Source organism: Carica papaya, chromosome 1 (assembly GCF_054855325.1).
Source record: "Carica papaya isolate Zhongbai chromosome 1, ASM5485532v1, whole genome shotgun sequence".
Classification (NCBI taxonomy): Eukaryota; Viridiplantae; Streptophyta; class Magnoliopsida; order Brassicales; family Caricaceae; genus Carica; species Carica papaya.
Genome location: NC_142309.1, coordinates 8,679,284 through 8,703,247, shown reverse-complemented (window position 1 = coordinate 8,703,247; position 23,964 = coordinate 8,679,284). Strand labels below are relative to the sequence as shown.

At 31.4% G+C, this 23,964-nt stretch overlaps 3 protein-coding genes across 3 annotated transcripts; 2 read left to right on the top strand and 1 right to left on the bottom strand.

The window, feature by feature from the left end:
- The first annotated feature begins 6,223 nt into the window (after positions 1-6,223).
- Positions 6,224-9,072, top strand: FTSH6 (FTSH protease 6). Its single transcript, XM_088218183.1, has 5 exons — positions 6,224-7,142; positions 7,232-7,772; positions 7,874-8,187; positions 8,282-8,522; positions 8,629-9,072. Exons 1-5 carry the CDS (start codon positions 6,547-6,549, stop codon positions 8,968-8,970), a joined length of 2,034 nt encoding a protein of 677 aa, XP_088074309.1. The 5' UTR covers positions 6,224-6,546; the 3' UTR covers positions 8,971-9,072.
- Positions 9,073-9,210: 138 nt separating this feature from the next.
- On the top strand, positions 9,211-11,181 carry LOC110808510 (Pentatricopeptide repeat (PPR) superfamily protein). Its single transcript, XM_022034021.2, has one exon. The coding sequence runs from the start codon at positions 9,438-9,440 to the stop codon at positions 10,974-10,976; it is 1,539 nt and encodes a 512-aa protein (XP_021889713.2). The 5' UTR covers positions 9,211-9,437; the 3' UTR covers positions 10,977-11,181.
- A 3,875-nt stretch (positions 11,182-15,056) lies between these two features.
- On the bottom strand, positions 15,057-16,755 carry LOC110808498 (Transmembrane amino acid transporter family protein). Its single transcript, XM_022034008.2, has 3 exons — positions 16,480-16,755; positions 15,762-16,363; positions 15,057-15,687 (listed from the first exon to the last, which is right to left on the bottom strand). The coding sequence occupies exons 1-3, from the start codon at positions 16,640-16,642 to the stop codon at positions 15,166-15,168; spliced, it is 1,287 nt and encodes a 428-aa protein (XP_021889700.1). The 5' UTR covers positions 16,643-16,755; the 3' UTR covers positions 15,057-15,165.
- Positions 16,756-23,964: the final 7,209 nt, after the last annotated feature.

Here is a 23,964-nt window from a genome sequence, read left to right as displayed (position 1 = left end):
GAGCACTTTTCGGCCGCCAAACGAGGTAAAAATTCTCCTCTTGGCTCAGAATTCAATTCTTAGCCCACATGTGGCCAATTCGAAGGCAAAACACCAGCCAATTGGCCAGAAATACCGCCAAAGCCCAGCAACGCCGCCGCAGGTTTTCTTAGTTTTTGCCTCCGATGAGGCCCTTTCCGATTTTCGTTCGATGTAATTTTTACACGATTGTGACCATCGTTCCTTCCTCTACAGGTTGACCGGAGCAAAATACCAAATTACGACTCGAGCTGGAGGAGCCACCGGTAAGTTTCGATTTTCAGTATTTTTTCAGCCCACCGAGGACCCTAGGGGTGTTTTCTCACAGAAACCAATGCAAGTTTGGCCGAATTGGGCCAGAAACAGCCAACTCGAGGCAGATCGCCTCCGCGAACGGCAGCGCTGTCGCTGGAGCATGGCGGAGTCGCCGTGCCGAAATTCTGAAATTTGTCGAATAGGCCTCGGGTCTGATTTTTGAGTTATTTGGGATATGTGTAGGTACCGTAAGCGCGTTTTAGTTCCCGAAAAAAAAAATTCATGGAACCCAAGGACTGCCCGTAAGCGCAGTGAAAAATCCAGTTTTCGACTTCGAATCAGGTAGGAACCCCTCACCTTATTTTCTATCACGGGATTAAAATTTAATAAATGATAAAACTATATTTTATGAATCAAATAGATATACATAATTATTACGATTGCTAATGGAACCCGAACCGGACATATTTCTCTATCAGTTCCTGTTTGATTTATTTTACAGACTAAATGCAGTATAGTATCTGATTTATTTATTCTATGATTTTGAATGCATGAATCACTGTTTACTTCATTATGGCTTAATTTTGTGAATCCGATGATATGTTTGCCTTGTTGGATGCTCGTTACTTGTTTAAGTATTCATGATTATATGAGAAACATAAAACTAAGAAAAAAAATAGAAAAGGTGTGTGAATTGATAAATGGATAAGTTGACAGCCTCACTAGATATTTTGGGAGATGGTGGACGGACCAGATCCATAGGAAACTCTACCGGAAACGTTGTCTCATACCGGACGGGGTATGGAGACTTTAAATATTTTGGCGCTCATACTGGACGGGGTATGAGAACGGCCCACTTTACCCTCATACCGGATGGGGTATTGAGGTTTATTATTTGGCGCATATACCGGACGGGGTATGGGGACGGTCCTGGAAATTAAATTTATCAACGGAATGGTTCATGTGTAGCGGGGACCCCTATGGATCCCCATGGATACTAGTAGGCTGATGAAAAAGGGGCAACTGTTGTTTGATTATTGAAATATAAAAGTATGACATGTACTATATTACAGATTATGTATGAACTTATGATATCTATGATGCTATTGTTTCCATGGGTCGTTTTTATAAATCCCACTGCGATAAGTGGACGATAAATGGTTTGATTATTGATAAATAAATTTACTTGAAACTTGTGCTCCATTGGTTATTTTTTAGTTTTCTACCAACCTTTACTTCTGTGACAGTGATATAGTGTGATGTCCTTACTGGACTAGTGTAACTCATTCCTTACTTAACCATTTCAGATCAGGAGGACTTGGTTCCCGAGCTCGATCTACAAGAAGACGGCGAGTAGTTACCTAGATGCTTATTAGTTTCTTTTATAGTCTTTCATTTCCAGTATTTTCCTTTAGATGACTTATTTTCGGTATTGTTGATACGTTTTAAATTATTGTGTAATGGATATTAATCAGAACTTTTTATTTTGCTTCCGCACATAAATTCTTTAGATACATTTCCTTTTTAAATTTTCGGAATCGTTACAACTAGAGCATCAAATATATTCAATTAGTAAACAAACAAGTAAGGTCAAACTAACCACGCAAAAAAAAAAAAATCATAACTTGTAAATTAAATTCAACATGTACATCTAAGAGATAAGGGAAGAGAAATTACAAACATGATTTCGAAAAATTTCATAACAATATCCACCCGCTTATTCCTATATTCTCTCATCAAGTTAACCACTTGAGAATTTCGATTATTTTCTTAAATTCTTGTAAGTGCTTGTTTTGAGTGCCTAACTTCACCTCTTACAAATGTTAGTTTAAGATTTACCTTAACCAATAGGTTATTACAATTCTTCTTACAAACTCCAAGTTATAAAATGAAAAATTTTAAATTTCTCCCCATAAGGATAAAAAAAAAGTCCAAAATAGATATCAAGAATTTATAAAAGAAGCTTTCAAGATCTGGCTCAAAGAAAATTTGATTTTCAAGAGCCTCACTCATAAGATTTCTTATAAAATAAATATCTTTTCGAATTTTAAATATATAGAAAAATGTATCTAAAACAAACTCTTACAAAATAAAAAGATTTTCAGTTGAAGCTCAACTAAAGGGAAGTATATTTTATAAATGATTAAATCAAGTTTTACCCCTAAAATCTAAGATGAATATATAAACAATATCTAAAATTTTAAAGAATTTTTTAAATATTACCTCAAGAATCTCTCACTGAGAGTAGATAATAAGATGAAGCAGAAAGATTCAAAGTTTTGAGCTTGAGAGAAAGTGTGTTGCTTTTCTTTTTTAATATTCAAATTTTTGGCTCATTAAAATCATCAAAAATAATGTAGATGAAATTCTTCTATAATTTCAATATTAAACTAGTCATTAGGCACATAAAAGAATAATTTTGGGCATTAAATGCGTATAGTACTCGAGAAAACATGTGTCTACATACCTCAGGTCGCATAGATTGGACCCTCACATCATCACATGTGAACCTTAAATCAATAAGTACTTTCTCACATAATTTGCTACCTTGGTTATTTTGAATATAATTTTGATCCAAATTTTTTTTCTAACCCTTCTACCACAAGAAAACATATTTCAAAAAATATTTTTTCATATAAAAACTAATAAGAAATTTGACTTAAAATATATATTTCTCATTTTATAACTTAAATCAATTTTCTCAAAATTTTATTTAAAAATTTATCCAACTCTCAAAAAGCTTGGAAATTATGTTCAAAATATATATATATATATATATATATATATATATTTTTAATCTAGAGAACCTCAAGAATAAAATTTAAAGATTCCAAATTAGATTTTTCAATATCTTTTAAAAAGAATCTTGAGCAAAAAAATGAAAATATCTACATATATTAAAGGACATATACTTGGATACTTACAGCTTCAATTTTCTTCTCTACCTTCATTAATTTAAATTTGCTACAAATATTATTTCAAAAGTTTATTTAAAGTAATATTAGTATAAATTAAATATTTATCAATTTATCAAAATCAATACATGTATCCCAACATATCCCTAATATATTTTTACTATAATATCGTTTATTTATTTCAAACAGATAGTTTTCTTCCATTTCTAGACCCCAAAAAAAAAAAAAAATTGAAATGGTTATACTATTTGGATACTTTAAAAAAAATAACTCAAAAAAAAATAATTTTGATTAATTAATTAAATTAATAAATTAGTAACAATAAAAAATAAGTCTAATATTAGTATTAAGTTATTTATCTAATAATATAATTAATTAGTTAAAATTATTTTTTTAATCTAATTTTTTTTATTTAAAAAAAAAACATCCAAGAATGATCTAAGCATTATAACCTTTTTCCCTTAAAAAATATAAGAATACTAGGTACTTGGAAAAAAAAATGTAATAAAAAAAATATCAAGTATCAAATTATAACGGTTTTTAAATTTTAAGAAATAATCTTAATAGAAAAGAAATGTAACATTCTTTTCATTTTATTTTCATCATCAAATTTTAGACTTAAATATTTAATAACATAATGTAGTAATATTTTATATATCTAATTCATAATTAAATAAACTTTTGTCATATAACTATACTATTGCTTATTAATAGAGTAATCAAAAGAATACATAATTTGAATTGAATAAAATTATATTATTACTTTCACTGAATTTTTTAATTTCATTTCGTGTATATACATTATCTTTCCCAAGGATTCAACTTACATGAAGTATTATTTCATCTTGCTTTTGTCTTTGAAAAGAAGATATAGCCTCTAATTATTAGAAAAAATTATAGTGTGTAACGAATATATATATTGATGAGATAGTATTTTAATTTAAATAACTTTTAGTTATTTAAATTTTGAATTCATCAAATATTTTTAATTCATATCATCATCAAAAAAAAAAAAAAAAAAAAAGATAGAGTTAAAAAAAACCATAATCTTAAAATGTATATTTTATTGCATTATAGACAAAGATAAACAATAAACATGTTTATCTAATTAATTATCAATGCAAGCACAAAGACCATTCATACATTTTATTTTATCAAGAAACCAAATGCTTATACAATTCGAATTTTTCGAACATTGTCCTTTAATGGTATTAGTAAATTTAATATATCTCATAGTATCTATACATCTACAATTATCATTCGTACATTGCATTTCACCATGTGAACATAAACCTTTGCAATCAGAGGTTGTTGAACATTTTCCTTCACTTATTTTAGTACCTAAAAATTATAAGAAATTGTTAGTAAAAATAATCAAAGTAAATATATTTTTAATACAGTTATGGATATGTATGTATATATATATATATATATATATTAAAACGAACTAAATTATGAAATGTAAGTTACTAGAACTTATATTTTAGTTTATAGAGAAAAACTAACATGATAAAAAGAAGAAGAGAAGTACTGAAAGAGCTGTCCTGAATGAAATTTTCTTCATATCTAAATGTATATTATAATGAGATTTTGTATTGGTTCCATATTGCACTTGGAATATTTATACAATATAAGTTTCTTATTTTGAATAGCATTAGCATTAATTAGTTATCAAATTGAGGAATCAACTCTAAGAAATTGAAGATACCACAAATCTCATTTAGATTTTCAAAGAATTTTCTCATATTAAAAATAAAAATAAAAATAAAAACTTAACATGAAATTAATTTGAGATTCATGCACAATTTTTACCTTATCTAAGATGTGTAAGTGATTGATTTAAATATTAAAAACAGATAAAACGATATAATTGTAAATATTATAAGACTCGAATTTTTATAATTTTAAGTTATTATATTATTCAACCGCTGCTCTTTATGAATTTAATTATATTAAAAAATTTAATTAGTCAATTACCATAAGTTTTAATTTAAACTAATTTGTCCTTCGTTAAGTAATATTAACTCAGCAAAATCTTCGGATATTTAATTTCAGTGTAATAATTACTTTAATAAAATTTGGACAAATGTGTTTTTTACTCTGTTTTGATTAAGATAAAGTTTTTAATTAGACATTTGATATATTTTTCAATTAAATAGTTTTCATGAGCAACCCAATTCAATGACTGATACGTAAAAGTTAAAATTTAAATTATTGTATAGTTTTTAATTATATGAATTTTAATTTTATTATACTTAGATAATCAGTAGTGTAGTTTTAATTAGACAATTAATTTTGATTTTTATATTTTTTAATTAAACAATTAGAAAAAAAATTTATAATTTTTAAATTAAAATAGTATAAAATTATTTCATAAATTAGGATGAAATTATATAATTAATTAAGATTTTTTAGTTAAAATATTATTTTAAAAATTATAAATTACTACATATTTATTTTAAAATATTTTTTAAGAATAAGAAAATGTCATATGAGAGTTTTTTGTATCTTCTTTACATATATATATATATATATGTATATGTATAATAGATAATAGATGTATCCTTACGGGTTCACCAATTTATAACATTTGGAACTAATAAAATCGATTTTTTTGTGATTACCTTTAATTTTTTTTAGTAACATTTTCCCAGACGCCATTACTTCCATCTTTCTCTTGTATTATTCTTCTCTTTTTTTTTTCCCAGGAGAAGATGTCTCATAAAATATATCAGCCACACACAAGTACTAACACCTCGTGGCATCAAACAACGGAACAGAAACACAAAGATAAAAGCAAAATATATATATATATATATATATATATATATATGGATTAACACGTTTTGGAACACAACAGGATCGAAAATCTAATGTACCCACTTTTCTATTTCCAAGTGTATGGTTTCCCATAAAACAACAAAATGCATGGGTTTGAATTCGTCAATACTGAAAGGAAGTTTTCATTCAACCTGCAAATTAACTCCAAAAGCAATTTTTAATTTTAGAAACATTATGGTAAACTCTTCAACATTTGATGGAGGATGGAGAGGATTAAAAATTTTCTCCTGTTAATTTCATTATTAAAAAAAGGCCAAAAAAGGCGACTCCTTGTGTACTCACTAGATGCTTCATGAATCCCAGAAAATCCATTCAAGAAAATCAAAATTGAAAGTGCTAGAAGCATCCCGATTACGTGCCTTACCTATATATATATATATATATGTATATATTCGACGCCTCTGTGAATCCTCTCCAAAACACAACTAATCCAACCAAGAACTGCTCAATCAATCAACAAACAGACGGTTACCACACTGTCTAGGCCTACAATTTGATCTCTGGATTAACAGAGAAAATGTCAGCTGCTGCATCTCTTTCTCTCCCCAACATTCCATTCTGCAAATCTCAGGAAATTTTAAAGGAAACCCACCTTCTTAAACCTGTTCCTAGACAAAACCCATCTCTCAAATCACCCCAAGATCTCATCAAGCTAAGTAAAAGAAAGCTTGTAACTTCAACTGCTTTAGGCCTTATTGGAATGGGATTCTCTCTTGCTCAGCCTGCAAGAGCTGAGCCAGAGAGGCCAATTGAGAGCACTTCAAGTAGAATGTCATATTCCGGGTTTTTGCAGTACTTGGATGAAGGTGCTGTGAGAAAGGTAGACTTGCTGGAGAACGGGACTGTCGCCATTGCTGAAATTTACAACCCTACTCTTGCCAAGATCCAGAGAGTCAAGATTCAGTTACCAGGATTACCAAGAGAACTGATCAGGAAAATGAAAGACAAGAATGTTGATTTTGCAGCTTATCCCATGGAAGTCAACTGGGGAGGTGCTTTTCTTGACTTGCTTGGAAACTTAGCTTTTCCATTGATTTTGCTTGGTACTCTTTTACTAAGAACGCCTTCCACTAACACTCCTGGAGGTCCCAACTTGCCTTTTGGACTCGGCAGGTAGTAGATAATATATATACAGATGGTAACCAGCCTAAATGGATATTTTCCTTTTTTAGTTTTTTAATGTATTTTTTGTTTTTATGCAGAAGCAAAGCAAAATTTGAGATGGAACCTAATACAGGAGTAACATTTAATGATGTAGCTGGAGTAGAGGAGGCAAAAGAGGACTTTCAGGAGATTGTTGAGTTCTTGAGAACACCGGAAAAGTTTGCAGCAGTTGGCGCTAGAATTCCAAAAGGAGTTCTTCTAGTTGGGCCACCAGGAACTGGAAAGACACTTCTTGCAAAGGCAATTGCAGGAGAGGCTGGTGTCCCTTTCTTTTCTTTGTCAGGATCAGAGTTCATAGAGATGTTTGTAGGTGTTGGGGCATCAAGAGTTAGGGATCTATTCAACAAGGCGAAAGCTAATTCGCCATGTTTAGTGTTTATCGATGAAATCGATGCTGTAGGAAGGCAGAGAGGGACAGGAATTGGCGGAGGAAATGATGAGAGGGAGCAAACACTAAACCAGTTGCTAACTGAGATGGATGGATTTAGTGGCAACAGTGGAGTGATTGTGATTGCTGCCACTAATCGGCCTGAAATTCTTGATTCCGCTTTACTCAGGCCTGGAAGATTTGACAGACAGGTAAGCCATGTGATTAAAAATAGTGAAAAGGAACTTGAAATCTCTGCTTCTTCTGAATTATGATTTGAAGTTGATGGAAATTTATGTTATTGTTTGAGAAGGTAACTGTTGGTCTACCAGATATTAGAGGAAGAGAAGAGATACTAAAGGTGCATTGTAACAACAAGAAGCTTGACAAGGATGTTTCACTCAGTGTCATCGCTATGAGAACGCCTGGATTTAGTGGAGCAGACCTGGCAAACCTTACGAATGAGGCTGCCATTCTTGCTGGTAGGAGAGGCAAACAGAAGATCACCATGAAGGAGATTGATGATTCAATTGATCGAATCGTAGCAGGAATGGAGGGAACCAAGATGACAGATGGGAAGAGCAAAATCCTTGTGGCCTATCATGAAGTTGGCCACGCTGTATGCGCGTAAGATTTGCAAAGTGATCTCTCTAATTAGTCATGTAGGAACAATAAGAGAAGGCAATATGGCTTACTTGTTTGCCACGTTTGCTGCTTGCAGAACTCTTACTCCAGGCCATGACCCAGTGCAGAAAGTCACTCTGATTCCCAGGGGCCAAGCCAGAGGACTAACATGGTTTATATCCAGCGAAGATCCTACTCTTGTCTCCAAGCAACAACTATTTGCCAGGATTGTTGGAGGCCTAGGAGGTAGAGCAACGGAGGAAATCATTTTTGGAGAATCAGAAATCACAACAGGTGCAGCAGGTGATCTGCAACAAATTACTCAAATAGCAAAACAGGTAAAGTCGAAGAAACCCAGCTCTTCGTATTCTAAATTTCCTATTACATCAAACTAGTTAATAAAATGAATAAAGAGCTTATCATAATCTGGCTTCCTTCTTACAGATGGTGACGATGTTTGGCATGTCTGAGATTGGACCTTGGGCATTGACTGATCCAGCAGTGCAGAGTAGCGATGTGGTGCTAAGGATGCTGGCGAGGAATTCAATGTCTGAGAAACTGGCCAAAGACATTGATTCATCCATAAGAAATATAATTGAAAGTGCATATGAAGTTGCAAAGAATCACATAAGGAACAACCGAGAAGCCATTGATAAGCTTGTTGAGGTTCTTCTTGAGAAGGAAACTCTAAATGGAGATGAGTTCCGGGCTATCTTGTCTGAATTTACTGATATATCTTCAAATGGTTTAGACAAAAAACCCATCCTTGAGATGATTAATGCTTGAGAATGATCCATCAATGTAGTTGATGAAATAGTATAAATTATACTGTAATTACAAGTAATAACAATTTAACACCATATCCTCCAATGCAAAGCGTTTATTGAACACCATGTCCTACAAAGCGAACCCCTTTTCATTTAGGTACCTTCAAGAGATCTACACATAATGTGGAGACTAAATAGCAACAAGGCAAGGGTTATTTTTTACTTTATCTGGGTGATTAATACTTTCGTTTTTCTTTATAATAAAGTACATTCTAGGTTTGTATTATAAATTTTTTGTAATAGAATAATTGATAAAAAATTATATATGTTTTAAAAAATTAAAATTAAAAAAAAAAAAAAGAATTAACATGAGAAATCCGTTACCTATAAATGTTAAATTGAAAATGCTTGGACATATAAAGATTTGTATGTACAAACAAGATGTGGATCACGAAGGATTGAGGAAACCCTCACCAACCCAAATGAATGGTTAGGTTTACAATTCCAACCGTTAACGAAGTCTTCCCTCTAAAACACCCCAACTGCATTTCAAAATTTCTATCCAAAAAACACCAGTGTCTTGCTTTCCTAAAGCTATGCTCCTCAATCAAACACCTTTATCAAATCCATGCACAAGTCCAAGTCTTTGGTCTGCAAAGCGACACTTTTCTACTGAGCGAACTCGTACGATTCTGCTCCTTATCTTCCTGGAAAGACGTGAGTTATGCTCGTACCCTTCTTGATACCTCAGTTGACTCTATGCCCTCTTCATGGAACATGCTGATCAGAGGCTATGCCTCCAGCGATTCCGCCATGGAAGCGATTTGGGTCTTTCACGAGATGCGAAGGAGACGGATTAGACCCAACAACCTTACATTTCCGTTTCTGCTCAAGGCCTGCGCTATGTGTTCGCTGCTTAAGGAAGGAAGACAGGTTCATGTAGAAGTTTTTAAATATGGTTTGGATTGCGATGTGTATGTCCAAAACAATCTGGTTCACTTTTATGGATCTTGTAAGAAGATACGGGATGCACAGCGCCTGTTCGATGCAATGTCTGAGAGAACTGTGGTTTCATGGAATGCAATTATTACTGCTTGTGTGGATAATTTTCAACTACGTGAAAGTATTAGATATTTTGTTAAGATGATAGAATGCGGGTTCGAGCCAGATGAAACCACAATGGTGGTCTTGCTCTCTGCTTGCGCAGAGCTTGGGAACCTTAGTTTAGGCATGTGGGTTCATTCTCAAGTAATTGCAAGAGGATTAGTTCTGAATCTTCTGTTGGGGACTGCACTTGTTGACATGTATGCCAAGTGCGGAGGTGTAGATTATGGGAAGGTAGTTTTCAATAGAATGGATGAGAGAAATGTCTGGACATGGAGTGCGATGATTATGGGGTTGGCGCAACATGGCTATGCCAATGAAGCACTTCATTTTTTCTCAATGATGAGGAACAAATCTTCAATACGTCCAAATTATGTCACTTTTCTCGGAGTCCTATGTGCTTGTAGCCATGCTGGATTGGTGGAAGATGGATACAGGTACTTTCATGAAATGGAGCACAAGCACAAAATTAAACCAACAATGATACATTATGGTGCCATGGTCGATATCTTGGGTCGAGCTGGCCGGCTGGAGGAGGCTTATGACTTCATCAGGAATATGCCTGTTGAACCTGATCCAATTGTCCTAAGAACACTACTTAGTGCCTGCAGTATCCACTCTAATGATGGTGATGGGATAGGTGATGAGATACAAAAGAAGTTGCTGAAAATGGAGCCAAAGAGGAGCGGGAATTTTGTTATCGTTGCAAACATATATGCTGAAGCTGGAATGTGGGATAAGGCTGCAAAGGTGAGAAGAGTTATGGAAGATAAAAGGCTTAAGAAGAGGGCAGGGGAGAGTTGTCTGGAACTAGGAGGGTCCATGCATAGATTCTTTTCTGGATATCAGTCTGAGTTTGAAGGTATCTATCAGTTACTAGATAGCTTGAATCTTCACATGAGACTGCTTAATTTTTCGTAAAGAACTTGCTGGTTATAAATCCTAGTTTATACCATAATCTATTTGGAGAAGGCAATGGCACTGGATAGCTGAAATTTGCCATACTTTTATTCTCTCACATCTTTTGTCAAATATTTACATTCATTTTATCGCACTTATGTTGCAATCAAAATGTTGGTTATTGCAAAAATATTCCTAATATCAGTGACAATGATGTTCTGAATAACTATTAAATTCGTATATGTAATAAATAATTATAGTTCGTGGGAGACATGTTTTTAGAAAACATCGTAGATTCTATAAACATTTTTAAAATTACATTTATATAACATACAATTGAACTATTGCAATCCACAATCAATCAATATGAATCTTATATCAAAATAAAGTCATAAACAACATTCGCCATAAATCATAAAATATGTTCTTTATGTCTTTTTTTTTTCTATTTAAATAGACAAAAATATAGTTTTGTAAAGATGAACAACATTATTTTTCTTTTACCAATATGAGGGTTAACAAGCAACTTAAACTCAATAGCCAACCAAAATAAATCATATTTTGGAAAACAAATACAGACACAAATGAAAGATAAAGAAACAAATTTGAATCCCATAAGAGAATAATTATGCGTGTATATGCATATGTGAACTAGTTTAATTCACATTATGTCCAAGTGCCTAACTTCTGAACTACATTAATTCAATCTGTCAAACCCAAAATTTTTCATTCTTCTCCCTGTCTTAATTTCATAACCAACATAAGGGCAAAAGAATATAACACAAGTAATCAAGGCTAATTTTTAGGATGGCATAAGATGTCAACTACTTCACTAATTATTTGAACTTTATTATTGGATCAGTTTAATATATTAACTTCATTGATTATTAAGGAGATGATTGTTATGTTCTCTCTTCCCCATTTGTAAAAGTATTTTTATCTAAATCGATTTTTGAGAACTGTGCATTTGATAAGAATGATATTTTAATTTTCAAGAATGATATTTTAATTTTTTTCGAATTAATTTGTTCGTAATTTTACATAATTTTGATATTATTATCATTATTATATGAGTTAAAAAAAATAGGAGAGAGACAGAGAATAAAAAGACAAAGAAAGAAAAAAAATTAAAATGATAAAGAGAGGAAAACAGAGAATAAAAACAAATTAAGAGTTTTACATTGATAAAAAAATTTCGAATTATTTTCTCAGACTTTTATATTAAAGTGTACTTAGATTCTAATACTTATAACACACTCAAATTAAGACTTTTCTATATAAGTACATACTATATTTGTAACAGACCGAATCTTAATATTGGTAGATACGGATGTTAGCACAATATTTTTAACTAATGAAACAAATAAATATTAAATATGTAATGGAACTATACTTTAATATACATCTTTTATTTGTTTACAAATAATTAATGTATCTAAAATAATTTACAAATCTAAAATAAAAACTAATAAAGTTATTTTTATCATCTTCTACTGATCTTGAACTTATTTTTTATCTTCTCTTATCTGAATGGAGGTGAATTGAGGTGAAATTCACGAGTTCAATAAGAAAAAATATTTTATAACATAGACTTACGCAATATAAAAATATAATAATATTTACAATCAAAAAAATATTAAATAAAACATCTCAATCAAAATACACAACAAAATAAATTATTACATGAAATATATTTTAATCATCACTCTAATAACCTAATTCTTGTTCTTATTTAATATCACAATATATTCGAAATATCACATCTAAAGTTTCATCACGCGATATCGTTTATATCGTCATCGATGAGAGGCGAAATGGATTCCCCCATCGCATGGATAGCATATATAAAATCTCACATTGACCACAGCAATTATATTTGTTAGGTGACCCACGCTCACAAATACCTATTCACGTCTGAATTATGTTTCAAATACTATCCATGTGCAAGTTCACTATATCTGCTGAACTTCAGCCACAGACGCCCCCTCCCCTCTTAGATTCAGACTGAACGAGTAGGTATCAATGGTCTTTACACTCTACACTCTTTCTAAATCTCTCTTATTTTCAATTTACTCATTTCATACTCAAGATTTCAATTTCTATCTATAATTAAACACAAACACACACACACACATAAAATATACGATATCATCACGCACTTCAGAGACATACATTTCAAACCATTTTTTAAATCATCTTGTATCATATCACACAGCAAGCACAGGATACTCAGATTCATCGTACAACTGTACTAGATCACACAGCGAGTACAGTACACCGTACATCTGTATCAGATCACACAATAAATGTAGTGTATTTAAATTCTACATGTGTACACACTGGCTATTCATTTTACATGCATAACATATGTACACACATATTAATACATATACATATATTAAAAATACAGAAATATATAGTCACTACATGTCTCAAACATAATATATATTTATATTCACACACACATAATTTCTACCGATACATACACACTCGTTCATAATTAAACGCGCAGACACAATCACACACACAATCTCTATCGATATATACACACATTTATACTCAAACATATATATACAATCACAGCATATCATATGTAACTACTCACATATTTATTCTTATCACTTATGTTCTTATCAATTTAATTTTTATCAATTCATATCTCATTCATCGTATATTTTTGTATATATATACACACACATGCGTAACAAGGTAAATATATATACTACATAAACACAAATAAATATAAATTAGACATACTAACTATATTCATGTTACATTACACATACATTTCAACATTCACACACAATGCACTATACATATACACATTTATATAAATATATAATTTATATTTCCGTACAGAATACATATAATTCTTACTTATGGTGTGAACTGAAAAGTTTTAAGAATTCTTTCTGACTCGGTCTGAGATTCTCTCGAAAATAAAAATATCGTTTTGATAATTTTACTCATTTATAATAGAAAATAATATATTAAATTATTAATAATTTTAGACAACTAAGATCAAGACTCGGTTTTATGTCCCAGCCAATATAAATTTATAGCAAAAAATATAGCTACAATTTCATATTTGAACATAATATACAATGTCTCTCCATTGACTAAGATCAAGGTATCTCTCAAAAGTTGGTTCTAATATGTAGACTATTCTCACCCTTATGAAATAATAATCAGATAAGAAGCTAGAAAGATCCTTGGAAACCTGTTGCCCATTTTTGCTGCAAAAACTTTGGTCACTCCTTTGTGTATGGAGTTTGAAAGCAAATTATATTTTCGACTCCAGATTTTGATTTCAGAGTAAGGCATACGTGTAGAATGTTTCATACCAGTCACTTATTTAAGATAAAGAACTATATTTTCAAAGTGCTATGAGGAACTTGAGATTAACCTCATCCTACCCTTCACATCCTTGAAGTTAAAGAGAAACAAATTTATACTCTATAGCCTAGCCTTCGTCTCATGTCTAAGTTTTGACATATTCGCATCACGTCCATTGTCATCTAGTTATTAAATTCTTTCTATATAAAATTGGCACTGCCAGAGGAATATACATCCTTTCCATCTGTTCAAACCAACTCATATATGAACACAATCTCAAGGCCACCACTGATTTTAACTTACATGGTGAATCCATGCGGACAATCTTAAGAATCTTTGTAAACCATGACGATTGATGTGTATCTCACCACCAACCCTTCAAATAGAAAGTGTTTACACCTGCCAAATAAAAACAGATATTAAAGCATAAAATACAGCAGAAAGAAAAACAAATGAATGAGATAGGAAAAAGAATAGACATCCAAGGAAACTCAACGAAATTGGGAATTGAAAGAAGAAAAATAGAATAAAAACTTCCAACCAAACCAACAAATCTTTGGCAACTAAGCAACACTTTACCATAAACAATTAACTCACTTCCCCAAATGGGACCAAAAATTCTCAAAATTAGAGATAAAAGACCCGCTACTGAGAGAGATTACCAAGCTTTTTTCTAAAGTAGACAAGATCAAACGGATAGATACAACAGAATTTGTCCAACTATTTACTTACAAGGTTTTATAAGATGATAAGTTTGTGGAAGAGTAACAGGAAAAGACATGTTAGGTTTGCTATTTCCATTTGGAATTGGATACTTATAGACTAACAAAATATTTTAAAATAGTAACAACGAAATATTATTAGTACTGCTTGTTCATAAATGATCTAAAATTTCTACAAGCGACGTGTAAGTTCCAGTGATTACAATCACAACCCCCAGCAGTATAACGCCTATCAACCCCATCATCTCAAATCCAAATCTCCTGTAAATCCCCGAAATCTTCAAGTAACACAAGCATGGCAATATGATGGAAGCCGTGACACTCAAGAACGCGCCCACAAGTGACATAAGGTAGCCGAAGAAAGGAATAGCCAAAGCCACAATTACAGTGCTAGCTACCAGAGCGGTGCTGATGAACAAGCCAAAACTTCTTTTGTTACTAAGGTAGTGAAATGGAAACGAGCTTCTCATGGCATTGACAATTGGCGTCACCATTAATGCATATTTGGATATGGGATTCACCAAAGTTGTGTATATTGCTATCATTGATCCCAGGTTTCCAGTTGAGAGATTTAAAGTGATCTGTGATTCAACTTTGGAACCGAACATTAAGTAGCCGACAATCGCCATTGATGCATAGCTTACAGTGCATAAGATGAAGCATATAAGCATTACCTGCAATGAAACATAAAATAATCAAAACAAATACTTCAATGGTGTTTTTGAAATTTATCAAAAGAAAAACTTACGTTAGGGAATTGACGTTTGTTTCTCATGGAAGTGTAGAGAGTAGGGAAAACTGGATGAGCACAGTAACAAAAAGCATATAAGCTGACAGCGGTAGGGATTCCATTCCAGTTGATCATGCTACCCTTTTGGTGAAATCCAATTCCTTCGAAAGCACCAGCCCATAAGATTGAAGAAAGAATTATGACGGAAGCAATTACCCCACTGGCAGATACATAAGAAAGTATGCTCAAATTGTCGAGCCAAACAGAAGGCAAGATTATAAGAGCGACGAGGACGACAATAGTTTGTTTCCCAGTGAGTCCGGCTAGTTGAAAACCTAGATTAGGAAACAAAATTAGGAGGTTATCTCCTTCAAGAATTAAGAAGCCTGTAGCGACTAAGTAAAGTTCGATGTACATGAAAATGGAGACTACAAGTCTTCCTTTGGTTCCAAAAGCAAGCTCTCCGATATCAGGGTATGTTCTGATATTGGAATCTACATCCATACATCTCTGAATTAGCAGAGCTGAGTAGAACCCTGCTGTGGCGAGCATGAAAAGAAGTATCAAACTCAACCATCCTCCTGATGCCAATGCATATGGAATCGACAGAATCCCAACTCCTGAAAATTATATATACATATATTCAGTTTCATTATACAAGTCAAAGTTTAAGTTAGATGAATTACAATAAAATGAAAAAAGAAATAGATAAATAAAAAATTGTCATTTATTTAACCTGATAAAGCATTGAGACCATGGAAACAGGTCTTGTAGAAGGAAGTGGTGTTGTGGGTAGAGTTTGCCTCTACATCCTCTAGCTTGCGTTCTAAACTGTTTTGGTGGGCTATCAGTGGCCGGCTTAACGATGACTCGTCATGTGATATGGTGGATGCCTCCATTTTTCGGGTTCAAAGTCGAAGTGAAGCAAGAGGGAGGGTAGGGTTGTAAATAGCAAGGCTAAGCTTTATTGTTTTAGATCTGTTGGAGGAGGCAAGGTTTGTTATTATGTATTACATACTGTGAATTTATATTTAAAATAAATTTTGAAAGCGTTTTTCACGATTTGAAATTTAATAGTATAAGAAAAATGTGATAAATAAATATCAAGAGAGAAGACTAGATTATCATGAGTATAACATTTCTGATTGTGATATTTATATATCTTTTTTAAATAAATATTTTAACACATGACAAATTTGACTTTGGATTTTTCTTTATTCTTTATTTCTATAAATAAAAGAATTAAATGAAATTTTTAACATGTTGTATCAATCCCACCTAACTAACAATGAAATTTTTAATATGTTGCTTAATTTATTTGTAACAAATATATTATTACGTGCTAACAAATTAATCTACTTGTGGTTATACGTATACACACGTAGTATATAATTCGTGTACATGTTGAGCTAGCAAACGACAGCTCAAAGCAAGAGCGGGAGAAATTTCCAGAGAAAAAACTCGGTATATATAAATATAAAATACTCGGCCTAATTCAAACATATATTCCCAGAAATAAAAGAGAACAGAAATTCAGGCATAATTATTTTTTAACAAAGGAAAGTCAGGTATTATCATTAACCTAATGATTTGACTTTAGCATCTTACATTATCATTATATATATGTATCTATGTATTGAACTGTAATGATCGTGAATCGAGCTAATGTAAACCTGCAGATGGTGGCATTCCCCTATTAGTGCGACATTTAATGGGTATTTTCATACATGTATGTCTACATATATACATACATACATGTACGGTGCGCGTGTTATATATATATATATACACATATACACACCTTACTTGAAGAAAAGAGACAGATCAAGGATGTTTGTTTAATCCAGGAACTCAAACAATCAAGTCTGTGTTTGACCAATTAACTAGTATCAAAATCATATATAATATATAAAAGTATTTGTAGCCTACATTAATTATCTTCCTATTTCACTGCTCAGAAGCCATTAATGTCTGGCAAGCAGTGTAGAAAAAAGATAACAACAGTGCCATGATTGCTATCAGCAGAAGCAAGGGAGACAATAATTTCTCCCATACTGCTTGACCTAGTCATTTCCTATCCTCGTTGGTCGGCAAGTTCTGGAGGATACTACCCATATATATATATTGAAAACATATGTGAGTTACTATTTAATTAAAATATGTTATTTATTAAAACAAATTGAATTGTAATCTTGGATGCAATTATATCAAATTAATTATATAACTTAATTTTATTATGGTCAGTTAAATATATAGGCCGACAAATTGATATAATTTATTATATAGTAACCCAATAAAAGGACCTTGTATGAAATTTAACTCAAGATTAATTTCTCCCAACCACTCCTATGAACCATTGACCATAGATTTGATGTAGACTTTGATATTTCCTTGATGTAAGTATGTTAAATAAATATTTATTTAATTTATTTTATAGTCTAAATTTATGTAGTCGATTTTAATATACTTATACATATATATATACACACACACACACACACACCACGAGCATATATGTAATCTATTAATGGTGAAGAATGACTATTCCAATAACTTTTGAAGTTAAACTACTAAAATTAAAATTTTCAAAAGTATTAGCAATACATGAAATATGTATAATAATTCTATTTTCTTTCAGTATATATTTGTTGATTCATGCAGAAAAATGTCGTCTGCTTGAAGATAAACTGGGCAAGTAGATGATGATGAAAATGCATAGCAACTTTAGAGATGTCAAATTTTCGTTTCCTTAAATTACTCCCTAGCGAATGAATTAGACATGGATTAGGTTTCTTTTTAAACAAAAAAAAGAAAAAAAAAAATCCGAGACATATGGATTAGATTTCTTGATCAATCCAAACACGTAAAGGATAATATAATTGTGACTTGTGAATTGAAGAAGAAGAAGACAAAAAATGAGAAGCCAAAATACACCACAAATTCATTCTTTTACATCGTCATACTCACATGTGTGTTCACATACATTGTATATATATTAGTGGGACATATGTATAAGTTGTGTTTCATATGTTAAATTAATTTTTTCTCGCCTCCATAATGATCATTGTCATCTTTTATTTAATATTGCACTAATTACTAATTAATAAGTAGACTTCTTCCAATATTAGTGGGATTTATCTCGAGAGATAATTTGAGGACACGACTTCATCAGCTAAGATTCTTTCTCTCCAAAATTTTCTAGTTAATTAAAAGTTAAACTAATCTTTGAACTTAATTCATGGCAAGTAAAGAAAAAGTACTAAGATATGTGTGTGTGTGTATATATATATAGAAAGAGATAAAGATGATGACGAGAAGGACCACTAAAGAGAGATGTTGAAAAACTATACACAATTGAGTTTTTTTTTTTTTTTTTTTTTTTTTTTGGTGGTAAGAACGTATCGTGTTCTACTTGTCTCATTCAATTATTTATTCAGCATAACGCTTTCAACTTGTGTTTTACTTCTATTCGCCATTTTGTCTCTTGGTATACAAAATTGGAGTCTAAAACATATATGAATGTATAAATATAATCAAGTTACATATGTAGTTAAGGCTATTTTTGACATCTTAGTTGAGTAGAAAGTAAACAAAAGTAAATCATCTAGCAAGAATAGAGTATCTTTGTAGTATAATTTTTGTGCTAATAAAATTTGTGAATGATTAAATAAATATAAAAAATATTATATAAATTTCTCTTACATTACTATAATCATTTTAACTTAACCGAAAAAATGAATTCCTAAATTTCACAATTCTTAAATAATTCTTAAAAAGTTTTTCCTACTTTTCAAAATTGTAATATAAAGATCAATTAAGTCATTCATTAAAATAATTACTTCATACAAATGTGGATTAATTTATATATAGTAGCTGAAATTAGATCTCAAGTCTCTACACAATCGCCTAACTTGTTGAGAATTTACATGGAAGTTTATTTTTTTAAAGCAAAAGCTTACTAATATTTTTTGAAAATCTCAATTAAACAAAGCACGAAGGGTCGTTATTTAAACTGTAGCGCTACATAACTAACTATTTATTTATAATTAACCTTGAAGCAATAAAAGAGAAATTCGCAAAAAAAAGGCTATGATCTTCAATTTTCTCTTCTCACAACCAGCACTTCTATCTCATTTCAGCATAAACTTGGATGTTGATTAAAACTTTATAAATCCAGTCCAATTTATTTTATTATTAATTATATATTTAAATATTTAGATATTATAATCAGTTAGGTTATGCGACAGAAAATGTATTCTTCGTGTTTAGTTTATAAATAATAATTTTTTTTTACAGAAAAGAAAAGAAACCCAAAATAAAAAACGATAAATAGACGGAAGATTAATCACCTGAAAGAGCACAAGTGGGTTTACGAGGGAGATCATGACCAGCAGCTTCTGGGCATCGATCAATGGTGTGTTAGCAGAAAATTTATGGAGGAGGTGGTACGTGTCCATTTTCAATCTCAAAATGAAAGATTTCTCTATTCATAGAAAATTTCTTATTTGGGTATTTAATCTGTTGTTTTGTTGGGGATGATATTTAATTAATTTGTTTCTTAGTTATTGATGTGCGCTTTTAAGAGATCTATAACTAAACAAGAGTTAAATGATGTACACGTGGAATATTAGGAGATTAAAAAGGAAACATGGGTGATATCCTATTCTTTTAAACTTTCAGTTTATTAATTCTAATAACTATTTTTTGGCAAATTAAAGATACACTAATTACAAAAGTAAAGTTGTTGTAGATATATAAACATAAATATATCTTAATTTGTGACAATAATTGTAAATTACCAAAAATATAATTATATTTTAAGCTAAATTCACGATTAGAAAATTATTTTCTAGTAACGAACGTGTTTATTATAATCACATTCTTGGTGTTACAATTCTCTAGCCCATTTGTAACTTCAGCCTAAAATAACCCAACCCAAACATCTAAACCCAACTTTCTTTTCTCTCGGAACCCAGACTTTTCCTCCAATTGAAACCCAAAGCATCTTCACCTTCTTCAATTGTCCATCAACAGTCGAACTTCACCATCTCCATGTGGAAACAACTCCTTGACTTCAACTTCTTCTTTTCCTTCAGCTTCGAAATCACCTCCTCAACTTGAACAAGCTTCTCCTTCAGCTTCTTCACAATATCCACTGCCGATTGAGTTGAGTTAAGCACAATCCTTTTATACATACTACTTGGCCCGTCATATCGGTACCCTATAATCTTTCCTCTTGGATGTGTATGAAACAACCTTTTTTTTTTTTTTTTGGTATCATCATTGCTCATTCAAGATCCAAAAGGCTCCGGGAACAAATAGATATATCTTTCCAATGTGCCTATGAAGAGTATTACCTTATCGGGAACATCTTATGTTATAGCATAATCTTGATGTGATAACATTAAAGGCACATTGTTGAATCAAGATGATAAATAAGACAAAAGAGATTACAAGGCTTGGTGTGACCTTGAAGATATGAGTATAAAAAGTGTCCTCTACTCACAACTTCGCCCTGGTAGTAATACAAAGTTGTGTTATCAAAATAATTAGATTGGAGAAAGATGATTTTTCTAAAGTTCTAAAAGATCTAAGAGCTTCCCATGAATACTCATCAAACACCCCTCTTTATGTGCAGCTCAAACAACAACGTAAGATCGTTGAGCTCAAAAATTATGATTGTCATTTCCTGATTCAATAGTTTCTTCCCGTATCAATTATGTTTTTCACAACCTCACGATATAGAGCAAGAAAAAAAAAATTGAACCATTACCTAGCAGGAACTCTTCCTTTCTTTACCGAATGAGGAACACAACAAGTATAGGTTTACACTTCAGATTTTTTCTCTTGGGTTTACCCACAACATTCAGATTCTCTTCGCCCCTCGGGGTCTCTTTCTCTCTTTTTTTTTTTTTTTTACTTTTAACTCTTTCCTCTTTCCCCGAATGCCATCTCCCCAAACTTCCCCCCTTGGCCTCTACCTGCGAACCCCGAAAGGTCTAGTCATTTTCCCCCATTTACGTTTTTACCTCAGCATCTTTACTCCCTCGAACAGCCATATCACCGAAACATGAAAACCCTCTTAATGCTTCGTCCTTTGCTCTTTCTTCTTTCAGCTTCCATCTCCTTTTCACTATCCTCGTCAAACCCGATACCCATTTCTTCTTTCACCATATGAACTCTTTTCTCCTACGCCTCGAGTCTCTCTCCTGTTCTGTTTCTAGCTTTTTTCCAAATCGTTGCAGAGGGTCCCTTCGTTTTCAGCTTCTTCTTCGTCTGCTACATCAAACGCAGCATTTTCCTTTTATGCTTCAATCACGTCTTTCCCCTCTCGTGCCCGACGCATCTGCCCCTTGTCCTCTTCTTTTTCCTGTTCAGATAAATTCCCCAAGCCCTAGCCGAAAGATTGAAGGTTTACCTTGGAAATAGTGTCGTTTCACACTTGAAGCTTGGGTCAATTTCTTTCTTTGCCAAGAATGCGCCTACTTGTTGGATTGGGATGAGTCTTAAAATGGTTGGTTTTTGGAGTGGGCTTAGGCAGAATTTAAGTTGGGTTTATCTTCTCCTCTTTCTTCTTTCCTTTTTGTTTTTTCTTTCTTTTATTTATTTATTTATTTTTAACACGATAAACGAAAATAAAATCAAGATAAAAATAATAATAATGTCTAAACAATTGCAAGTCACAAGAGACTACTGGAGTTGGTAATTGACAACAAGTGTGCACAAACAGCAGCTAAGAATCCAGTCTTTGGTGAACACCAGACAAGTTAGCATTGGTGTAAAAGTTTGAACTAATTTTTTGTAATATAATAATTAGATAATACTAATAATAAAATAATTTTAAAAAAATAATAAACAAGTCATATTTCCATAAAGATAAAAGGAGAGCACCAATGATGAAGCTTAAAAAGGGTGCAAAATTAATTAATGAACCTACGCAACAAAATACATATATTGCATGCGTTACACCTTCAAATCATTAAACTAAGAGAAGAAGTAATTAGAAGTTCCATGTGACTAGATTATATATGTCGTCTTGTGTACAAAGTAATTAATTACTCCAAAAGAATGAAATCAACTTAATAAAAACAAACACCCACTTGAAATCTACCAAGTTGCTGATTAATTTTTATTAATTTTGAGATTTTTTGTTCTAAAAATGGGAATAAAAACACCCACTTGGAGATAGATAATGCTTTAATATCAATGCATTGCCAAGTACATTCCCATTACAAAGATGAAGAGGGTAGGTCAGAAGAATAATACTCTCTATCTAAAAATTTTATGACCACTTAAAAATTTTATATGCTCCTTTCGCGTTAAATATACTCAACTTTAATTACTCTAAATAAATGAATAAAAACTATTAAACTCTCTGTCAATCAATCGATAGTTAGCTTTATAATTTCTAACTTATCTCTAACCATTTGTATGTATATACATAACGCCAATTCTATACATCTGTTTCCTATATATAATATTTGTATTAGGTCACATATGTGATAATATTATCATATAATTTTATAAGGTTTAATTACAAAAGTGGTTGTTGATTTTTTATCTTTTTAATCTAAGTTTTTAATATTTCAACTAGTGCAACTCAATGTCTCTAAAATGAATCATGCAATTGACTCATGTATCAAGACAAACATATTTTTCTGTACAAGTTATAATCTTGTACATGACAATGACTTTGGTTTCATGTGTATTAATATGTTTCGTTTAAATTTTTATTGAATAGTAAAACATTTAAACTTGCCATCATCTTAAGTAATTTAGGTATCTTGCACTAAAAAACCCAAACCATTTTAAGTATATGCAAGTTTATTTTCGTTCAAATATTTTTAAAATTTTAAATAAGTATAATCATGTCATAAAATATTAATGACATTACTATTATATAATAAAATATATTTAAAAATATGTTCATTTTAATAAGTAAATTAAATGAAAGAGATTTTTTTTTTTTAGTAAAAAAATTAAATGAAAGAGATTTAGAAAAATATAAAAGGTCAAATACTTAATTAAACCAACTGAAATATCAATGTTCAAATAAAAAAAAATGAAGAAAAATTCAGATACTATTTGCAATAAAATTATTTTATTAGTACATTGGTGCATTTTGATATATATTAATACATCAAAGAATGGAAAACATTAACATGTTGCAAGACATAATACATGTGGTACTACAAATCGTAGGGGAGGACTCTTGGCACCC

Bases quoted from the DNA above. Each gene is read 5' to 3' on its own strand.
- LOC110808498 (XM_022034008.2), bottom strand. From the start codon at position 16,642: ATGGAGGCATCCACCATATCACATGACGAGTCATCGTTAAGCCGGCCA. The intron at 16,364-16,479 runs GTTAAATAAATG...TATAATTTTCAG, and splicing joins TGGTCTCAATGCTTTATCAG to GAGTTGGGATTCTGTCGATT. The intron at 15,688-15,761 runs GTAAGTTTTTCT...GTTTCATTGCAG, and splicing joins ACAAACGTCAATTCCCTAAC to GTAATGCTTATATGCTTCAT.
- FTSH6 (XM_088218183.1), top strand. From the start codon at position 6,547: ATGTCAGCTGCTGCATCTCTTTCTCTCCCCAACATTCCATTCTGCAAA. The intron at 8,188-8,281 runs GTAAGATTTGCA...TGCTGCTTGCAG, and splicing joins GTTGGCCACGCTGTATGCGC to AACTCTTACTCCAGGCCATG. The intron at 8,523-8,628 runs GTAAAGTCGAAG...TCCTTCTTACAG, and splicing joins TTACTCAAATAGCAAAACAG to ATGGTGACGATGTTTGGCAT.
- LOC110808510 (XM_022034021.2), top strand. From the start codon at position 9,438: ATGGTTAGGTTTACAATTCCAACCGTTAACGAAGTCTTCCCTCTAAAA.